This window comes from Eptatretus burgeri, chromosome 1 (assembly GCF_056783735.1).
Source record: "Eptatretus burgeri isolate ZD-2024b chromosome 1, Ebu_testis_v1, whole genome shotgun sequence".
In the NCBI taxonomy this organism is placed as follows: Eukaryota; Metazoa; Chordata; class Myxini; order Myxiniformes; family Myxinidae; genus Eptatretus; species Eptatretus burgeri.
Window position 1 is genome coordinate 139,195,822 of NC_140961.1, and position 16,416 is coordinate 139,212,237.

Genomic DNA, 16,416 nt, shown 5'->3' on the forward strand with positions numbered 1-16,416 from the left:
TGCTGAGTAAGAATGGGGGCGGGCTTCAGAGCTCGTGAAAGAAATGTGTGAAAACGTGTCTGTTGTAAAGAAAAAAGCTTCCCATAAGAGAGGGGATCTATCCTTTACCCTTCTCAACGCATCACAGTTACGATCCCATTAGACATTGGGATGGGGCTAATCTGAACATGCATTTAAGGAAATAACTGTCTGAGGACCTGGATGTGTGGATGCATTCACCAGACCGGATTCTGAAATCCGTAACTATATGTAGTTGCCACGTCAAGTTGCCAGATGGGTTTTATATATATATATATATATATATATATATATATATATATATATATATATATATATATATATATATATATATATATATATATATATATTGTTGTGGTTGAGGAAATTCGCAAACCACCATTCAGGTCCCGTAGGTGAGATATCTCTGTAAGTACATGTGTAGTTAGCCCCAAACCCGTTGTTTAGAGGGAATAAATGTGATTCATTCGGGCTGCGACCCTTTAAGATAGCCGTTTTTCTGTTCTATCTTTATTTTGAACCAACTACGTCTCAACCGCCATCACCCAACAACCACCAACCGCAACGCCGCTTCACAACAACAACAACGCCAACAGCCACGACCTTTACCGTCACGGCTCGCTCCCGTAAACATCGCATCACCGCCATTCCAAGCGTCGCCATGGCCATCACCGCCACTTTAGGCCCTCCACCACCTTCGCCTCACCTTCTGCGGCCGTTCCCGCGCCGCTTGTGGGCGCCGAGCGTCAGGCTCTCCTGGACTCGTACAGGGCGCGCGCCGAGCCACAGGGACAAAGTGCGGCCTTTCCGAGGAGGAGTCGGATCAGGAATGATACACGCCCACTTCTGATCCGTCCTATCAGCAAGCGCGGGGCGATTTGGCCCCGCCTCCAGGCGCGTCGGAGTAGAATCGATATATGCAAATTTGAGGATCAGGGGAGGTTCACGCCCACTTTTCCTCCGTCCAATGGGCGAGCGTGGCTCCGCCCCCGAGCTCATCCTGATCCGGAAATTTGCATATGGGTTCTGCCGTACTATAAAGCGCCGAGTGCGGGGCGAATTCAGTCAGTTTTGGGCTCGGGCGAGTTGGAGAAGTGTGGCAGCGGCAGAGTTTTTGGGCTCGGGCGAGTTGGAGAGGTGTGGCGGCGGCGGAGTGTGGCAGCAGTAGTCAAGACGGGTCTGGAGGAGAGTCAGTCTGTCGGGGTTCGGAGCCTGTCGGGGAGCTGCAGAGAGGGGAAGCCGGGAGCGCAGTCGAGGTCGCAGTGGAGTCGCTCGTCACGGGACCCAAGCAAGCCAGCTATCCTCTTTCCCCAGAGCATCAACAATTCCCCCCCTTTTTCCACCCCCGCGCTGAGATAGTGCGGAACGGGGGCCCAGTTCCCACCCCATTCCAAGCAGTGCCAACGAAACCCGCGGAGGAGCGCGGAGTCGGGGCACCGCCGCGGCATTTGCGGCTCATCACAAGACGGGTAGGCTCCACGCGGTCTCGCGCCCACAGGCCCCGTCTGCCCCCTTGTATTTGAGGGTGGCCCCTTTTCTTTTGCGTTTGAGTATATGTGTTGTCGGCGCTGTCTGTAAAGTAGAACTGTGTAAGTGTTGCCGTGTGCTCACGTAGTCGGTAGTAGATCTGCATTGTTGTGTTCCTTTTTCAATTGCTTTTGGTGCATAATTGTTGTAATTGTATATGTGTGCTTTCCGTGTGCGGCGGAATAAATGTGCCTCATGTTGAACTGTTTTTCCCGTTTCGCTTCGTCTTTTCTTTAATTGAATCTCCATCTTACTTCACGTAAAGGGTTGGTAGTGGGCTAAATATGCCCGATAATTAATCAGAACCGTCGAGGTTGACGATAACACCGCTCGGTTATCCCGATAGTACGGAACGGGTCGCTTAAAGTGGCCCGTGTCTGAAGTCGACCTGCGGCGAGGTGCGATCGCCCGGTCTACCCTCCGTGTGGGTACTTAGGTAGGTCGAATTTGGCGAACAACCCTATCCCACGCGGGGGGCCGATTGGCACGATCGTGGTGAGGCCGAAAGGTCCACCGGTGACTAGTTCCCGGCGTTAGTCCGAGAGGGTCACGACGGAATTGTCCGTCCGGTGGGCGACGTGCCGCGATTCGAGTTACGTGGCCGCTCGCACACCGGCGGGCACGAATTCGCAACAATATATATATATATATATATATATATATATATATATATATATATATATATATATATATATATATATATATATATATATATGTATATATATATATATATATATATATATATATATATATATATATATATATATATATATATATATATATATATATATATATATATATATATAATATATAATCACCACTGCAGCCCACAAGTTTCTACCAACGTTCAAGTAATTTTGTGATGCCATCACGATCGAACTGTGTGTGTTGTTGACTTAACCAGCACTTCACACCGGCCTTGACGTCGTCGGAAGAGACATTTTCTTCACGAAGGTGTTCCTTAAGTTTGGGGAAGAGATGAAAAATCTCACGGACCAAAGTCGGGGCTGTTGAATCTTCTTTCCAGAACTCCATTGGCTGTCTGTTACCCTCAGGATCATAAGGGTGCATGTGGCTCATCTCCAGCACTGACTGTCATGCTGCCCTCTGCAAAATCATGGCACTGAGACACAAAACTTCACACCCAGTGGTGGGAAGAACCAATGTGTGGACTTTGCTTTGTCCCATTCAAATATCTTGACTCGTTTTGGAGAGAAAAAAAGAATAGGAGGCATCACGTCACCATGCCCCTGTATAAATGTGTTCCTTCCGTGTCCGCCATGCTTTCGTCAAAGAATCGTCGTAATGGTACCGTTGGAACCGCGACGTGAAGCTCCAAGCCCTGTTAAAAGGTATCGCGTGCGATTAAACGGACATGAGGTTTTTTTTTTTTCGACTTAGCAATTTCTTTCCAACTAAATCGACAATTGGTTTTCCAACTGCAGCGTTACCATTTTCATTCCCTGACAGCAGGAACCCTTTAGAATAAAGTTTGACACACACGTACCCTGCTCCTTTTAGTGAAGAATGGATTGAATTTCAAACAAACAAAAAAAACCATTCCATCAACAAAACGACAACACAAGAACCATCAAACAAAATTAGTAAAGCATGCAATCGACTAACACATGACATACACCATCCATTGTGTGTGTGTGTGTGTGTGTGTGTGTGTGTGTGTGTGTGTGTGTGTGTGTGTGTGTGTGTGTGTGTGTGTGTGTGTGTGTGTGTGTGTGTGTGTGTGTGTGTGTGTGTGTGTGTATGTATATGTATATATATATATATATATATATATATATATATAATCATCGTGGATTACGTCAAGTTGCCAGATGGGTTAAGGTTCACGCATTAAGCTCGCTTGTAGAAGGGTGTGTTTGAGATCCTCCAAACACCGCTTGAAGCTGTTTGCGTCGGGCTTTTCCTCGATTTGCAGCTTGGCAGAAAAGGTCACAGAAAAGGGAAATTGAAGAGTGTGAATCGTCGTTCGCAGGCACGGGATAAGTCACGAGGCTGGGGTCACAGTTGGTGTCCACGATTCCCACGACGGGAATGCACAACTGCACGGCTTCACTCAGTGCGGTGTGGAGCTCAAAAACATTGTTGAGAGTGCCAAAGAAAATGAGCAGGCTCGGAAGGCTGAGAGTTCCCTCTGGAGGGCAAAGGAGAGAGGTTTATGAGTAGTGAGCGTAGTAGTCCCTAATTCTAGCCTAAAATTGCAAGTTTTTGCACTGTACTGAAGCTTCTCTTTTCATCAAGATGCAAAAAGATATGTGCCAACCAGACCAACGGCATTGATTGTGACATGTAGTATGTCAAGAGCAGTTTACCCACGTATGGTGTTATCAGTTTTTTTCGCTTCCTGAGATTTTGCGTCCGAATCCATCCTGTCCTCTCCGGCCCCTCATTCCAACCCCACACCGATTTGTCCAAGTCTTCCTCTATTTTGTTATTCGACCTTGTTGTCGGTGCAACCTCAGTGCTCCCCCCCCATTTTCTCTTCCCATTGTTCTGTTGCATCCTGATGTCCCAGGCAAAAATAACATTCCATTAGTAATTCTCTGCAGACTATTATAGTATATGAGAGTACAACTCTCATATACTATAGTTCCAACAAGCATTTTTGCCTGGGCGTTCTATGTTCTCGCTCCTCCCATGAGCCTCAGCTTTGTGCACATAAAATAATTTGCGATTTGTTCAGGGGGCTGGGGATAGCTCGCCAACTTTTCGAAAAGGACGGTGGTTTTTTTAATGTCCACCAACTAATGCCGGAAGACAGGACGCCTGTTTAACATCCATCGGAGGGACGACGCACACATTGATGAATAACCTGTCGATGAAACAACGGGATTCAAACACAGGCTCGACAGCTTCGAGACCAATGTGTCCACCTCTCGGCTCTCTCTCACCAGCCCCCTGTAACTGTCAAAACACCAACATGGCCAAAAATCCCATCAGTAGGCGTTTGCCCTTCCCCAATCCTTGCTTACCAGCATTCAGCTGCACTTCCGCGTTTGTGAGCAATCCTCCTTGCCAGGGCCGAGCGCAGGCGTATTGCCCACACGCCTTTGCTGCCAGTTCCACCATGTGGCCATGTTGCCGTGAAGCAGTCACAAACAGCACACATCCCTTGCGGAACGTCACGTGAGCCGTGAAGGAGAGTGCGGTACGGAGAAGTTTAGCGGTGTATTCGAGGTCAATAATGTCTTGTCCCAGGCGTGAACCAAACAGATAGGGCTTCATAAACCTTGGTGAGGATGGAGGATATAAATTAATTCTCCATGCCCCAATTGCTGATGTTCATCACTGAAAGATATACTTAAACCGTTGACTGTGAACATGGACCTGAGACCTGCAGACAGTGCAACTCCAAAGGCCTACGATTCTCAAACAGCCATCTTGCTTAATTTTCAATTTGCTCTCACCAATCTCCAGTCCAACTGCTCCACAGACTACATTGTCAGGCACATTTGAGGGCGTTCACGTCGGAACTCTTGCACGCAGGCAAGAAGCTACATCCAATTCCATCCCTTCCCCGCAGAGGTGGTTCTTGACATGTGGCATATGTAATCGTCTTCCTGCGGTAAACGCGTTCCACACTGCAAATTGCCTTGCCAGTATACAAGAAACCCTCTTCCCAGTCCACCGGCAAGGCATTTTGCAGTGTGGAAAACTGACTGCAGGAAGATGGTGCCTTACGTTCAGGACCACCTCTGTGAGGAAGGGATGGGATGGGCTACAGCTTCTCACCTGAGGCCCACATTTCTTGACATGGACGCCATCAAACGTATCTGGGAACATATGCATCGCGAGCTACGGAAAAGCCAACACAGCTCTGCCAAGTAATAATGCAAGAGCCGCAACAAAATCGACTCGACTTTCAGCAAAATCTGGATGAGGGTGGAGTGCAGCAAAGTGATTTTTGAATGCCCCTTGTATAATTGTTCCCGACGAACTTGTCAACGACCCCTCCCTGCGAAAACAATCTCACCGGTTCCGACAGGTACTCTTGTGTCCCAGGTGAACACGTGCTTCAAAGAGTTGTTTCAAGGTGAAAAGTTCAGAGATACGGAAGTAATCATCATGCTTCAAGGACGCAGTCATCGCGCGTTGCAAATGCTCTGTGCTGTGCCCTTGGCTTCCCTCCTGGTTTTCTGCCGTATAAATGCAATACGATGAGTAAAAGCCGCAGGAACAGTCGCAATTCATCGTGCGGTCAGAATGGTCATTCAGCAATTTTGAGGCCATTTCACCAAATATACATTCTGAATGGTTCACTCGACCACACAGCATACCATGGCAGTGGTTAAAGGTTGAACTCAACTTTTTGTTCCACACATTTGTACAAGATCGGTAGGTCAGTTCTGCATCTCCCCAAAACCAATGGTTGCACGAAGTTCAAAACGGACCTTTAGTAATCGCCAAGGACCCCGGCAGGGTCAAAAAAAAAACACAAAACATTTTCATTATTCGCATCGGTATCGATGAATGTATGAAAAAAAGTATGCGTACGCAATATGTAGATGACCACTAATCAAAGGAACCTGGGACGTCCGGCAGCGTTTGCTCTCCGCGTTTTAAGCATAGCCGTACGTATTAGACTCACAAATAACTTTGATGGCCACTCAAACCTGTGCTACATCGGCACCACGTTTCCACGGCACTCTGTGTACCAGCGATGCCATCTTGGTGATGTCGCTTTTCCCCTCTGTACTCGATGCAGCAATTAAGAGGACATTTCGTCACTCAAGGAGCACGTCGGGGGGGGGGGGGGTTCAAATTTGAAAGTGAAGAGGATGTGAAAGATGTCCCAAAATGTCTGTGTACCCTTCCTGAAGATTTATACGCTTTCAGCATTACCTGTCCGACGAGGCACGTGCAGTCGGGCAACACCTCGACGACAAAATAAACAAACAAAAAGTTTAATTCAGCTCCACTGAAATTTTCTTCAACAAAACACCACCAAGTGGTGTAAATCACAAGACTTATTTGCTAAGAATAAAATAAAAGGCAAGGTCAAAGGTGAAGAAGATGAGTTAGCTCCTCATAACCCAAGAGATCAAAAGAAAACGAAGATTCCCCCCCCCCCCATCTGTAAGCCATTTGCAACCAACACAGGTCTCCAAAGTGTTGCCTCTGAAACTACAGGACAGCTTCAAGTAGCAGGTGGGCAAAACACTACCAAACCTGGACAGTTGGAAGGTGTGTGCTGCAACTGAAATGAAATATCTTCGAAAAAGCTCACCTGCATTGTGCTCCGCAGGTTTTTGCTGTGCCTGGGTTGAAGCCAGATGCAAGGCGTGGCTCCAGACAACATTTGAGCTCCGCACTGGGCAAAAGGAAGACCGGAGTACTGGGTAAGGGAGAGGGAGGATGAGGAGAAGGGGGGAGGGGGAAAGGTTATATTTTAAAATTACATCCAGCTGTGTCGCTGATTGCCAGGAAGGTGGTCCTCATTTTGCCAACCTCAGATGGATGACAAGCGGAGTCAACCCAGCTGGTGTTAATTCAATGGGTGGACAGGGACTTGAACTCAAGAACTGAAGATCTTAAGCCAGCCAGGTTAACTGTTAAAGTTTCTGGGTTAATATTGTTGTGGTTTTATTAAGCGCATGCTGAAATTGAAACGCACACAGCGTGTAGACCTTTAGAATAGTTATCTCCGCAATGAACGTTAAGAATAGCACCTTTCCTATAGAGGTTATGTAATCAAATGCATTGTGTTGGGTAGTTAGTGCCCGCTGTCCACCTGTTGGGAGAATGGAGACATCAACGCGTGATGACGTGTGCCATGACAGCCGTCGTCACATGATTGAATATCCACCCGGGCAGCAGAATGGGCGGGGCTGCGGAGGAACCCTCCAATGGCTGGCATGGGGCCGACTCATGGGGTCTGACGTGTGGCTCTTTGGCCCCGCCTGCCCCCAGAGCTACAAAGCTGCGCTCGGCGTGCCGATTCGGTCTCTGTCGGCGCCCCCCCAGTGCCCTTAGTCCTGGTTGCCGGCTCTCTGCCGTTGCCCTGAGCGACCTTGGTCCTGGTTGCCGCTCTCTCTCTCTACCGTCGCCCCGAGCTACCTTGGTCCTGGTTGCTGCGGTGTCTTTCTTCTTTTGCCTTGAGCTATCGGGGTCCTGGTCAATGCACGAGCTCGTTCCCTCTCTGCCTGGGTCATCGTGCTCATTTCTTCCCTGGTCCTGGACGCGTTGGTTCATGCTCCCGACGGAGCCGGTGGATCTTCAGTGATGGAAAGCAGTGTCGGTGCCATTTCGGAGAGCAGTACCAAGTTGGGGAGGGTGACGGTGACGTACGTACAAGTCCCAATTTGTCTCCCCGTGTGTGTGTGGTCTGATGGGTACCCTGTTTTGTCAGCCGGTAGGTAAGGCATAGGTTAAGTCTGCAACTTGTACATTTGCTGCCTTTAAAAAAAAAAAAAATACACACCTTGATTACACTCTTTTTATTTCATTTCCCCTTTTTCTCTCCCGGTTTCCCTTTGACGCCATTAAAGTCCTTAAGTTCCCCTCCCTCCTTCTCGTACCCCTCATTGTAAACAAATCATTCTTGATACATTTCCAATCTGTCCTTTCTTCCATTGGTCCAGTAATGTCCGTATGTAGATTCGCCGGGAGGTTATAATTCCCCACTAATGGGCTCTCGTATCAGTCCGACATTATGCTAGCGGAAAGCTCGGCCGCATCAATCACGATCCAATAAAGATAACAACATAATTGCCGAGGGCGAGACTCCCCGATAGGGAGATCACATAGAGGACCCGAAGTCAAGTGGTCAAGCTATTGGCGTTCGCAGTCGTTTAGCGACCCGCCGCGACATGAAGTTTTTCGCGTGCGATGGCCTGCAATTCCCGGTGAGTCCGGGGAGAACCAGGGACACCCCCCACCCTCACCCTTGTAGTACCACCGTGACCCCGGGTCCACAACAATATTGTTGTTTTTTTTGAGAAACCGCGATTGTGAATGTGCACTCATGACACGTCGGTCCTTCAGCGAAGTTATTTCTGTAATAAATGTTTCGAATAGTCCCTTAACTTTCGATGGGTCAGTGGGATCCAAACTGCGTTGGAACCGGTACATTAGCATTCACTCCCTGTTTTTATTTTGCACGTAGAAGGTTGTCGGCAAGGCGTTGGTCGCCATTTGATGGGGGCGTGTGCCGATCCCTTCCTTACATCCCCTTTATCGTCAATTTCCCTCTCTCTCTTTTTTATCGTTAATTTCCTCTCCCTTTCTCTTTTCTCACACCACGCGTAAGTAAACACACTTTTATTTAATATAGACGGTAGTTTGACACGATCTCTTCCTGCACACACAAAAGGCAATCAAGACATTGAGTTACATAACCTCAAACCCCCGCTCTAAAGGAGATCCCTCAACCCACAACCCACAACCCCATTGTCAGCCTCCGTGATGGCGATCACACGCCCGGGTGATGTTTGGTCAGCGTTGACCTGAGAGGCATCGACTCCATTAGTTTCCCCATAATCGTTCTTGCACGTCTCTAACGAGCCGAATGCTCACTCGCCTTAAATTGGTGACAACTCACGACTTACGACAGCCGGAAGCCCCGACAGAGAGGATTCGCTGCAGAGACTCGAATGGACGGGGCTCGGGAGGCGTAACGCCAATCCACAGGCAGGCCCCGCGGCCCCACCCAATGACGCACGCATTCTCAAAGCTTCCAGGCCGGCTTGATAAAAGAGTGAACCCCGGAGCATTCCCTCTTTTTCGACTTCGTTTGCACTGACTTTTTAAACAGGCGCCGGACACTCCACACTGTTCCCTGAGGCACGACGTCGACGAGCGCCGGATACTTTGTTCCCTGGAGCATGATGTCGTTTGTTCTGTTCTTTTTCGACAGGTGCTGGACATCCTTTCTTTTTTTTTATCCTCTCATTGGAACACTACGTCGCTCTCTCTGCGGAGATCGTGCTGCTGCTTCTTGGCACTTTCACCCCTTTGGTTTTTACCTGTCATCATGAGCCGAGGCTGCGAGGGGGCAGACGGAGCCTCGACAATTAATAGGACGGAAACCAAGCTACACTACAGCCATATCTGGTAGAGGATCTCACACTTCGGCTATCCCTTCACACATCTTTTCTCCGCTGCACCTTTCTTAATTTCCCTTTTCAACCACACACAGACACAGACACACACACACAGTCTTTCGTCCTACTTCTCTCCCTCAGCGTTGAATAGTGAGGGCACCTCTGCCCCACCAGGTAGGCTCAGGCCACAATTCCTCACTCCCCCATTTTTCCCTCGGTTTTGAATACCGTGTTAGTTGTACTGTGTACTCGGCCCACGTACTGTGTTAGTTGTAGGTAAGTTGCTTGTTAAGTTTACTCTGTGTCCCTTTTCTCTTTCTCTGATCTCATTGCTGTAGAAATTGCTAAACCCTCATTTCTCCCCGTGCCATTGAAATCCTTACGTTCCCTCCCCCCTCCCCTTTTTTTCTGCTCCCCACTTGTGTAAATACACCTGTTCTTGATGAATCCATTTCCAATCTGTCTGAGTCCGTCTTTTCCACCATTGGCTGAGCACTGTCCGCACCTAGATAGCTTGGGAGGTTGACATTCCCGACGGTTCGGTTTGCAGGGTCCGGTGTGTGCTTGTGGTACAGCTCGGCCGCATTCAAGATCACCGGATAAGGTTAGTAGCACATTTGCTGAGGGCGCGTTCCCCGGTCAGGGAGCCACGGGACCCCCAGTTAAAAACAGTTGTTAGACGGACGGACACTGGGACTCATGGTTGCTCGATTGGCGTTTGTAGTTGCGTCGCAACCCACCGTGGGGTGAATTCATTCACTCCCGGTGGTCTCAGGTCCGAGTGAGTTCGAGAAAAACTGGGGATTTTCCCCCCATAGTAGGCTCGAGCCCCGAGACCACAACAATATGAAGACCACATCAAGAATATGGTTGAAACTAACCTGAAAGGTGTCATCCAAAAGAGGACATATTTACCATCAACATAACAAATGGGACAACCGGACGAACATCCCCTCTTAAAGACAACAATGGAATGTTTTGCAAACAAGAGATGAGAAAGTTGTTAGTTTACTGCCACGAGAAACGAGGTTAAGCGGCTGTTTCAGGAATTCCCCTTCGTCGGAGCTAAAGAGCACAAAGTGCAAGTCGAGGAAGGATTATAAAGGAAGCGATTGATTCTAATTCTGATGTACTGTCCTCTGTTACGGAGCATCGGTTCTGCCGAACCAGTTTGTTGGCAAGGGTCATACAAGGGGTAGCTTAGTAGAAGGGAGATGATACTTTTGGCAGTTCTTGAGAAGTGAAATTGGAACTTTTTAGACTAGAAACTGAGGATAAGGTTGGAGGCTTGGGGCAGCAGGGGGTGGTTAATGGAAGAGAAAGCTTGAGGTGGTGTACACGAATGCCAGGAGCTTATAAGGAAAGATGGAAGAGTTGGAAGCTGGGATGGATGGTGAGGGGTATGACAAAGTTGCTGCAAGTGAGACTTGGTTTCGTGAGAAATCAAACTGGAGGACAGGAATTCAAGGTTACAGGGTTTATCACGGTGTGATGGGAAAGAGAAAAAGGGACGAGGTTTGGCAATCTGGGTGAAAGTGTTGTGTCGAGAGAAAGGCATGACATCAAGGATGGAGTTGTTGGAGAGGATACTGTGCGGATACATATTGGAGATTGGAAGAACGGAAAGATACCGGAAGGATGCTTTTATTGGGCTCCTAGTATGAGGGAAGAAAAGGAAGGAGGAGTACATGAAGCATTCAGAAAGACCGGAGATAGAGTCGGCTTTGGACCAGGGAAAGGGCAGATCAGATGATTTCCAAGATCTAATCCAGGATTGCTATTTAACCCAGCTTGATGATACGTCCACAAGTGGGAGTGCAGCGTTAGACCTCCTTTTTCAGTCACGATCCCAATATGGTGGAGGTCAAAGAGCATCTGGGGACAAGTGACCACAACATGGTAAGCTCAATTATGGTGTTGCGATGTGAAGATCGGGATGGTGGAGTGAGACATTGGATTTTAGGAGGGCAAACGAGTGGATGGTCTGCATCAGCGAAATCGGAAACCTTCGAGGAGCAAATGTGTCGGACGCAGAGCGGTTAACGCATGGATTAACGGTTTCTCTGGAAAGGTAGTGGCAGCGGAGGGGGTGGATGGGTTTAAATGGTATTTATATATATCGGTACGTAGATAAATTGGACAAACAGGGGTATGGGGATATTGGCTTGTGTGCGAGGTAGGTTGCTTGTACGTGGATGGGTGACGACACTGGGCTTGGTGCAGCATGGGCATGATGGACCGAATGGTCTCCTCCTGCGCCAATGCCGCTTGTGCTTCCACTAGATTGAAAAAGCCTTCACCTTCCTTCCCACAACGGTTCGCATTGCTCTGTCAACAATTGGTCGAGAAAGTTAATGGGCTTAACCGGTCCAACTATAACTCATGACGTCACCCTCATGTGACGTCATTGATGCTGTAAATGGGGTTCCAAGACAAATCACTCTTAAATGAGCCACAACTGCAAAGCTTTTTTTAGATTCTCGTGGAGGATCTCGAAGTCTTACTCACGTTGTTGTTCTTGTGGACTAGTTTGTTTCACAGCTGACAGTTTTCATCGAAACTTCCTGAAACGTGGCGTATATATGTAAAAATACCCTGCGCAGACAGTAACCATCTCCGATTTTGAAAATTCCTCCAAGAAAAAAAAGTTATGACGTCAAAATATCTCCGCTAATGGAAATCGCATAAAAAATTATCTCCGAAACTCGGCAAGCTTTTTGAATTCTGATTGCGGGAATCGAACAGGACATTAGCAGAGATTAATTACCGCACATATGATACATCACTATGACGTCATATCAATTTTTATGACGTCATTCCTATTTTTTGACATTTTTTGTTTCACAACCCAGAGTTTTCATCGGATCTTCGTGAAACTTGCCATGTATTTGCAGAAAGCCCACGCGCAGGCAGTAACCATCTCCGATTTTGGAAATTCTTCCGAGAGAAAAAAAGATGACGTCATAATATCACCACTAATGGAAATCGCTTATACCATTATCTCCGAAACTAGGCAAGCTGTTTGAATTTTGTTTGCGGGAATCAAGCCGGGCATTAGCACAGATAATTTATCGCAAACCTCATACATCACAATGACGTCATATTCGTTTTTATGACGTCATCATTAAGAGGACAAGGATCTCAGCTCATTTGAGCTTGTCCCCCCCCCCCCAATATATAAACAATAAAAACACAAAACTTAACATGGTATTTCGAATTAAATAAATACCACATGCGCGCACGTGACACAAGAATCTGTACATCCCAAGTACCCACCGCGAAGTAGACCAAGCGTCATTCCAACTCGCATCCTCCGGGAGTCCAAGAAGCAGCACGAAGAGCCTGAAGGAGAAATAAGAGATTACGGGTTGAAAACACGGATTTTAAAGCTTCGTCGTTCCAACAGAACGGAACTTCCAACAGACTCGAGCGCCGTGACGTCACGAGCCGTCACGTGGTCCCTCGTTTGACGTCACGCGCAATCGATCACGGACGGGTTGTTGTCATTAATCAGTTGTCCAGTATCGCCTTCGTTTCATTGTTTTCTTGGTTTGTACGTCTTTGTCATTTTGTATGACGATTCAAACAAATCGACTCTGCGTTGTCGTACTTCGAATTTTTTTTTTTTTAATCGTCTTTGAGGTCGCACAGATTTATTATTATTTACGTACGTCAGATATCTATGAAGCTGCCGTGTGATAATATGAATAAAATTGTGTGACAAGAGTATTGCGAACTGAAAAACGAAGCAATTGCCTGTGCTGAACTCTGACTATACACCGCCTAATCCGTTCAATCACTATCGGTTTATACGGTCAGGACAGTTTCTCAACTAACTACCAAAATGTATCAGAATTAACGAACCAGACAGGATTATTACCGTTAAAACCACCGCACGATAATAAAATGTTTAAATTTTAAAAAAAAACCCAATTGTCCTCCATTTTGTGTTAAAGCAACCCCGTTTGTATTGGAGGACAGCTTGTGTGTTAAAATTGTTTAACTTTTCGTTTGAGAATGTTATCAGAGAAAACTAAACACCACATCCGTGTTTTCCGGCGTCGTTTCGCCGCCTGATTTACCAACCGTCTGACATGTGGAGAGAAAAATCGCCGTCGGATTATTTATCAGACGTGAAACAGCAATTGAAAGGGGCAGCAGGCCCACTTCAAACCGCCGGCACGGTCAACCAATAAGGGAGGCCGTCGACGCTCTTGTCTCGGACTAGCCAATCACAAAAAGGCTCCCATGAAAAACAGCCAATCACGAAAAGGCTCCCGTTAAAAACAGCCAATCACAAGAAGGCTCCCGTGAAAAACAGCCAATCACGAAAAGGCTCCCGTGAAAAACAGTCAATCACGAAAAGGCTCCCGTGAAAAACAGCCAATCACGAAAAGGCTCCCGTGAAAAACAGCCAATCACAAGAAGGCTCCCGTGAAAAACAGCCAATCACAAAAAGGCTCCCGTGAAAAACAGCCAATCACAAGAAGGCTCCCGTGAAAAACAGCCAATCACAAGAAGGCTCCCGTGAAAAACAGCCAATCACGACAGTTCCCGGGAAGTTCCACGTGACTCTGAAGTCCCGCGTATTTTTCTCCCCCTACTGGCGACGAGCCGCGTTCTCATCGTCCGACAATCTGCGTGACCTGAGTCTGTGACGTTCGCCTTGTCTGTTGTAGTGCAGTCGCTGCTGCCGTAGGTTATTCAGTTCGGCCTTCCCTGCGGCATGTTCCCAGAGTCCGAGCGTTGCTTTTGCTTCCAACTACTACGGATAGGAGGATCGCCGGCGAGCACGCCCGGCGCCCGCGATTTATACACGTTCCGTCCGACGGGCCGCTCGTGCCGTTTCCGAGTGGGATGTGACCCTGCGGACTCGGACCTGTGCTTGTCATCGGCGACTCGACCGGGCTTGGTGTCGCGTCTGCACGCCGAGCTGTCTGCCGAGCACGTGGTGGGTTTCGGAGGAAGAACTTGGAAGGTTTTCCTGACCGACCGCTCTGGTCAAGGTGAGCATTGTTCTTGCAATCCTTTAGGAGGAGGAACATGAGGAGTTCACGTTGAGTTGACGAGTCGGACTGACGAGTGTGTGTCACCACGTGTACACAGGAACGTACGTGAACGAGCAGACGATCCCGCTGGGGAAGTCTGTGGAACTTCATGACAGCGACACGGTGATGTTCGGACATCCGGCTACACAGAGGAATGGAGAGATGAGTGGTTCAGGCAACTCCGAGTTTTATTTCCTCTTTCAAAAGGTGCGGCGTCCCATGATACCTGTGTGTCGTCCCATTGAGTAATCCCTTCTTCCCTGCCTAGCACGTCCTCACGACCAACCCCTAATCCTCAACCCTGAATCCTCAACCCCTACATCCCCCAACCCCTACATCCCCCAACCCCTACATCCCCCAACCCCTACATCCCCCAACCCCTACATCCCCCAACCCCTACATACCCCTACCCCCAACCCCTACCCCCACCCCCAACCCCTACATCCCCCAACCCCTACCCCACCCCCAACCCCTACCCCCACCCCCAACCCCTACCCCACCCCCAACCCCTACCCCCACCCCCAACCCCTACCCCCACCCCCAACCCCTACCCCCACCCCCAACCCCTACCCCCACCCCCAACCCCTACCCCTACCCCCAACCCCTACCCCCCAACCCCTACCCCCCAACCCCTACCCCCAACCCCTACCCCCAACCCCTACCCCCAACCCCTACCCCCCTACCCCCAACCCCTACCCCCAACCCCTACCCCCACCCCTACCCCCACCCCTACCCCCCAACCCCTACCCCCAACCCCTACCCCCAACCCCTACCCCCAACCCCTACCCCCTACCCCTACCCCCTACCCCCAACCCCTACCCCCACCCCTACCCCCAACCCCTACCCCCAACCCCTACCCCCAACCCCTACCCCCAACCCCTACCCCCAACCCCTACCCCCAACCCCTACCCCCAACCCCTACCCCCAACCCCTACCCCCAAGCCCTACATCCTCACCCCTACCCCCAACCCCTACCCCCCAACCCCCAACCCTCAACCACTAACCCCCAACCCTCCCTGATAGGTTTCCTTACTGGCTGTTTGTGTCAGTGAAATGCATGTGGTTGGAGTGTGGGTTATTCCTCGAGCTCCAAACATCTAACTGTGTGTGTGTGTGTGTGTGTGTGTGTGTGTGTGTGTGTGTGTGTGTGTGTGTGTGTGTGTGTGTGTGTGTGTGTGTGTGTGTGTGTGTGTGTGTGTGTGTGTCATTCACACACATTGATGAATCTCCGTTCCTGTGAAACACTGGGAGGACAGCTTATAGCTGGGTGAGATTCAAACCCAGGCTCAACAGCTTTGAGGGAGATTATATTTATTTATATATATATATATATATATATATATATATATATATATATATATATATATATATATATATATATATATATATATATATATACACACACACACAGACAGGGTGACTCAAAAGTAGCGCCTGATTTCTGTTTTTTCGGCTGTCAGATTCTTTCTGGGAATTCATGTTAAAAATTGTCTTGCAGATTATTAATTTTGTATCCCAGAAAGTGGATCGGCCGCCGCGGTCCGATCGAGTGGCCGGCACACTCCCCAGACCTTACACCTCCAAATTTCTTTCTTTGGGGGCTCATGAAAGACCTTGTTTATCGTGAAAAGCCTCGTACCATTCAGGAATTGAAGGCTCAAATCACTGCAAAGTTTGAGGAAATTGATATCGAACTCTGCAGACGTGTGTGCCGCTCTGTGCCTGCTCGGCTGCAACTTTGCATCGATCATGAGGGAGGGCAC

The 16,416-nt window shown here is 48.6% G+C and overlaps 2 protein-coding genes across 3 annotated transcripts in view; one reads left to right on the top strand and one right to left on the bottom strand.

Annotated features, from left to right (window-relative positions):
- Positions 1–2,890: 2,890 nt before the first annotated feature.
- On the bottom strand, positions 2,891–13,080 carry MRPS2 (mitochondrial ribosomal protein S2). Its single transcript, XM_085844986.1, has 5 exons — positions 12,882–13,080; positions 6,791–6,898; positions 5,537–5,699; positions 4,536–4,792; positions 2,891–3,697 (listed from the first exon to the last, which is right to left on the bottom strand). The coding sequence occupies exons 1-5, from the start codon at positions 12,913–12,915 to the stop codon at positions 3,390–3,392; spliced, it is 870 nt and encodes a 289-aa protein (XP_085701112.1). The 5' UTR covers positions 12,916–13,080; the 3' UTR covers positions 2,891–3,389.
- A 1,049-nt stretch (positions 13,081–14,129) lies between these two features.
- TCF19 (transcription factor 19) overlaps positions 14,130–16,416 on the top strand; it is a 40,081-nt gene continuing 37,794 nt past the window's right edge. The window contains exons 1-2 of one of the 2 annotated variants that reach the window (XM_085844966.1): positions 14,130–14,611; positions 14,712–14,860. In XM_085844966.1, coding sequence (XP_085701092.1) covers positions 14,332–14,611; positions 14,712–14,860 — 429 coding nt within the window. In that variant the 5' untranslated portion in view covers positions 14,130–14,331. The remainder of the gene's footprint in view (positions 14,612–14,711; positions 14,861–16,416) is intronic. The other variant, XM_085844973.1, reaches the window with a different exon arrangement.

Bases quoted from the DNA above. Each gene is read 5' to 3' on its own strand.
- MRPS2 (XM_085844986.1), bottom strand. From the start codon at position 12,915: ATGCGAGTTGGAATGACGCTTGGTCTACTTCGCG. The intron at 6,899-12,881 runs GTGGGTACTTGG...TCCCTTACCCAG, and splicing joins GACGCTTGGTCTACTTCGCG to TACTCCGGTCTTCCTTTTGC. The intron at 3,698-4,535 runs GTAAGCAAGGAT...TTTGCCCTCCAG, and splicing joins GGAAGTGCAGCTGAATGCTG to AGGGAACTCTCAGCCTTCCG.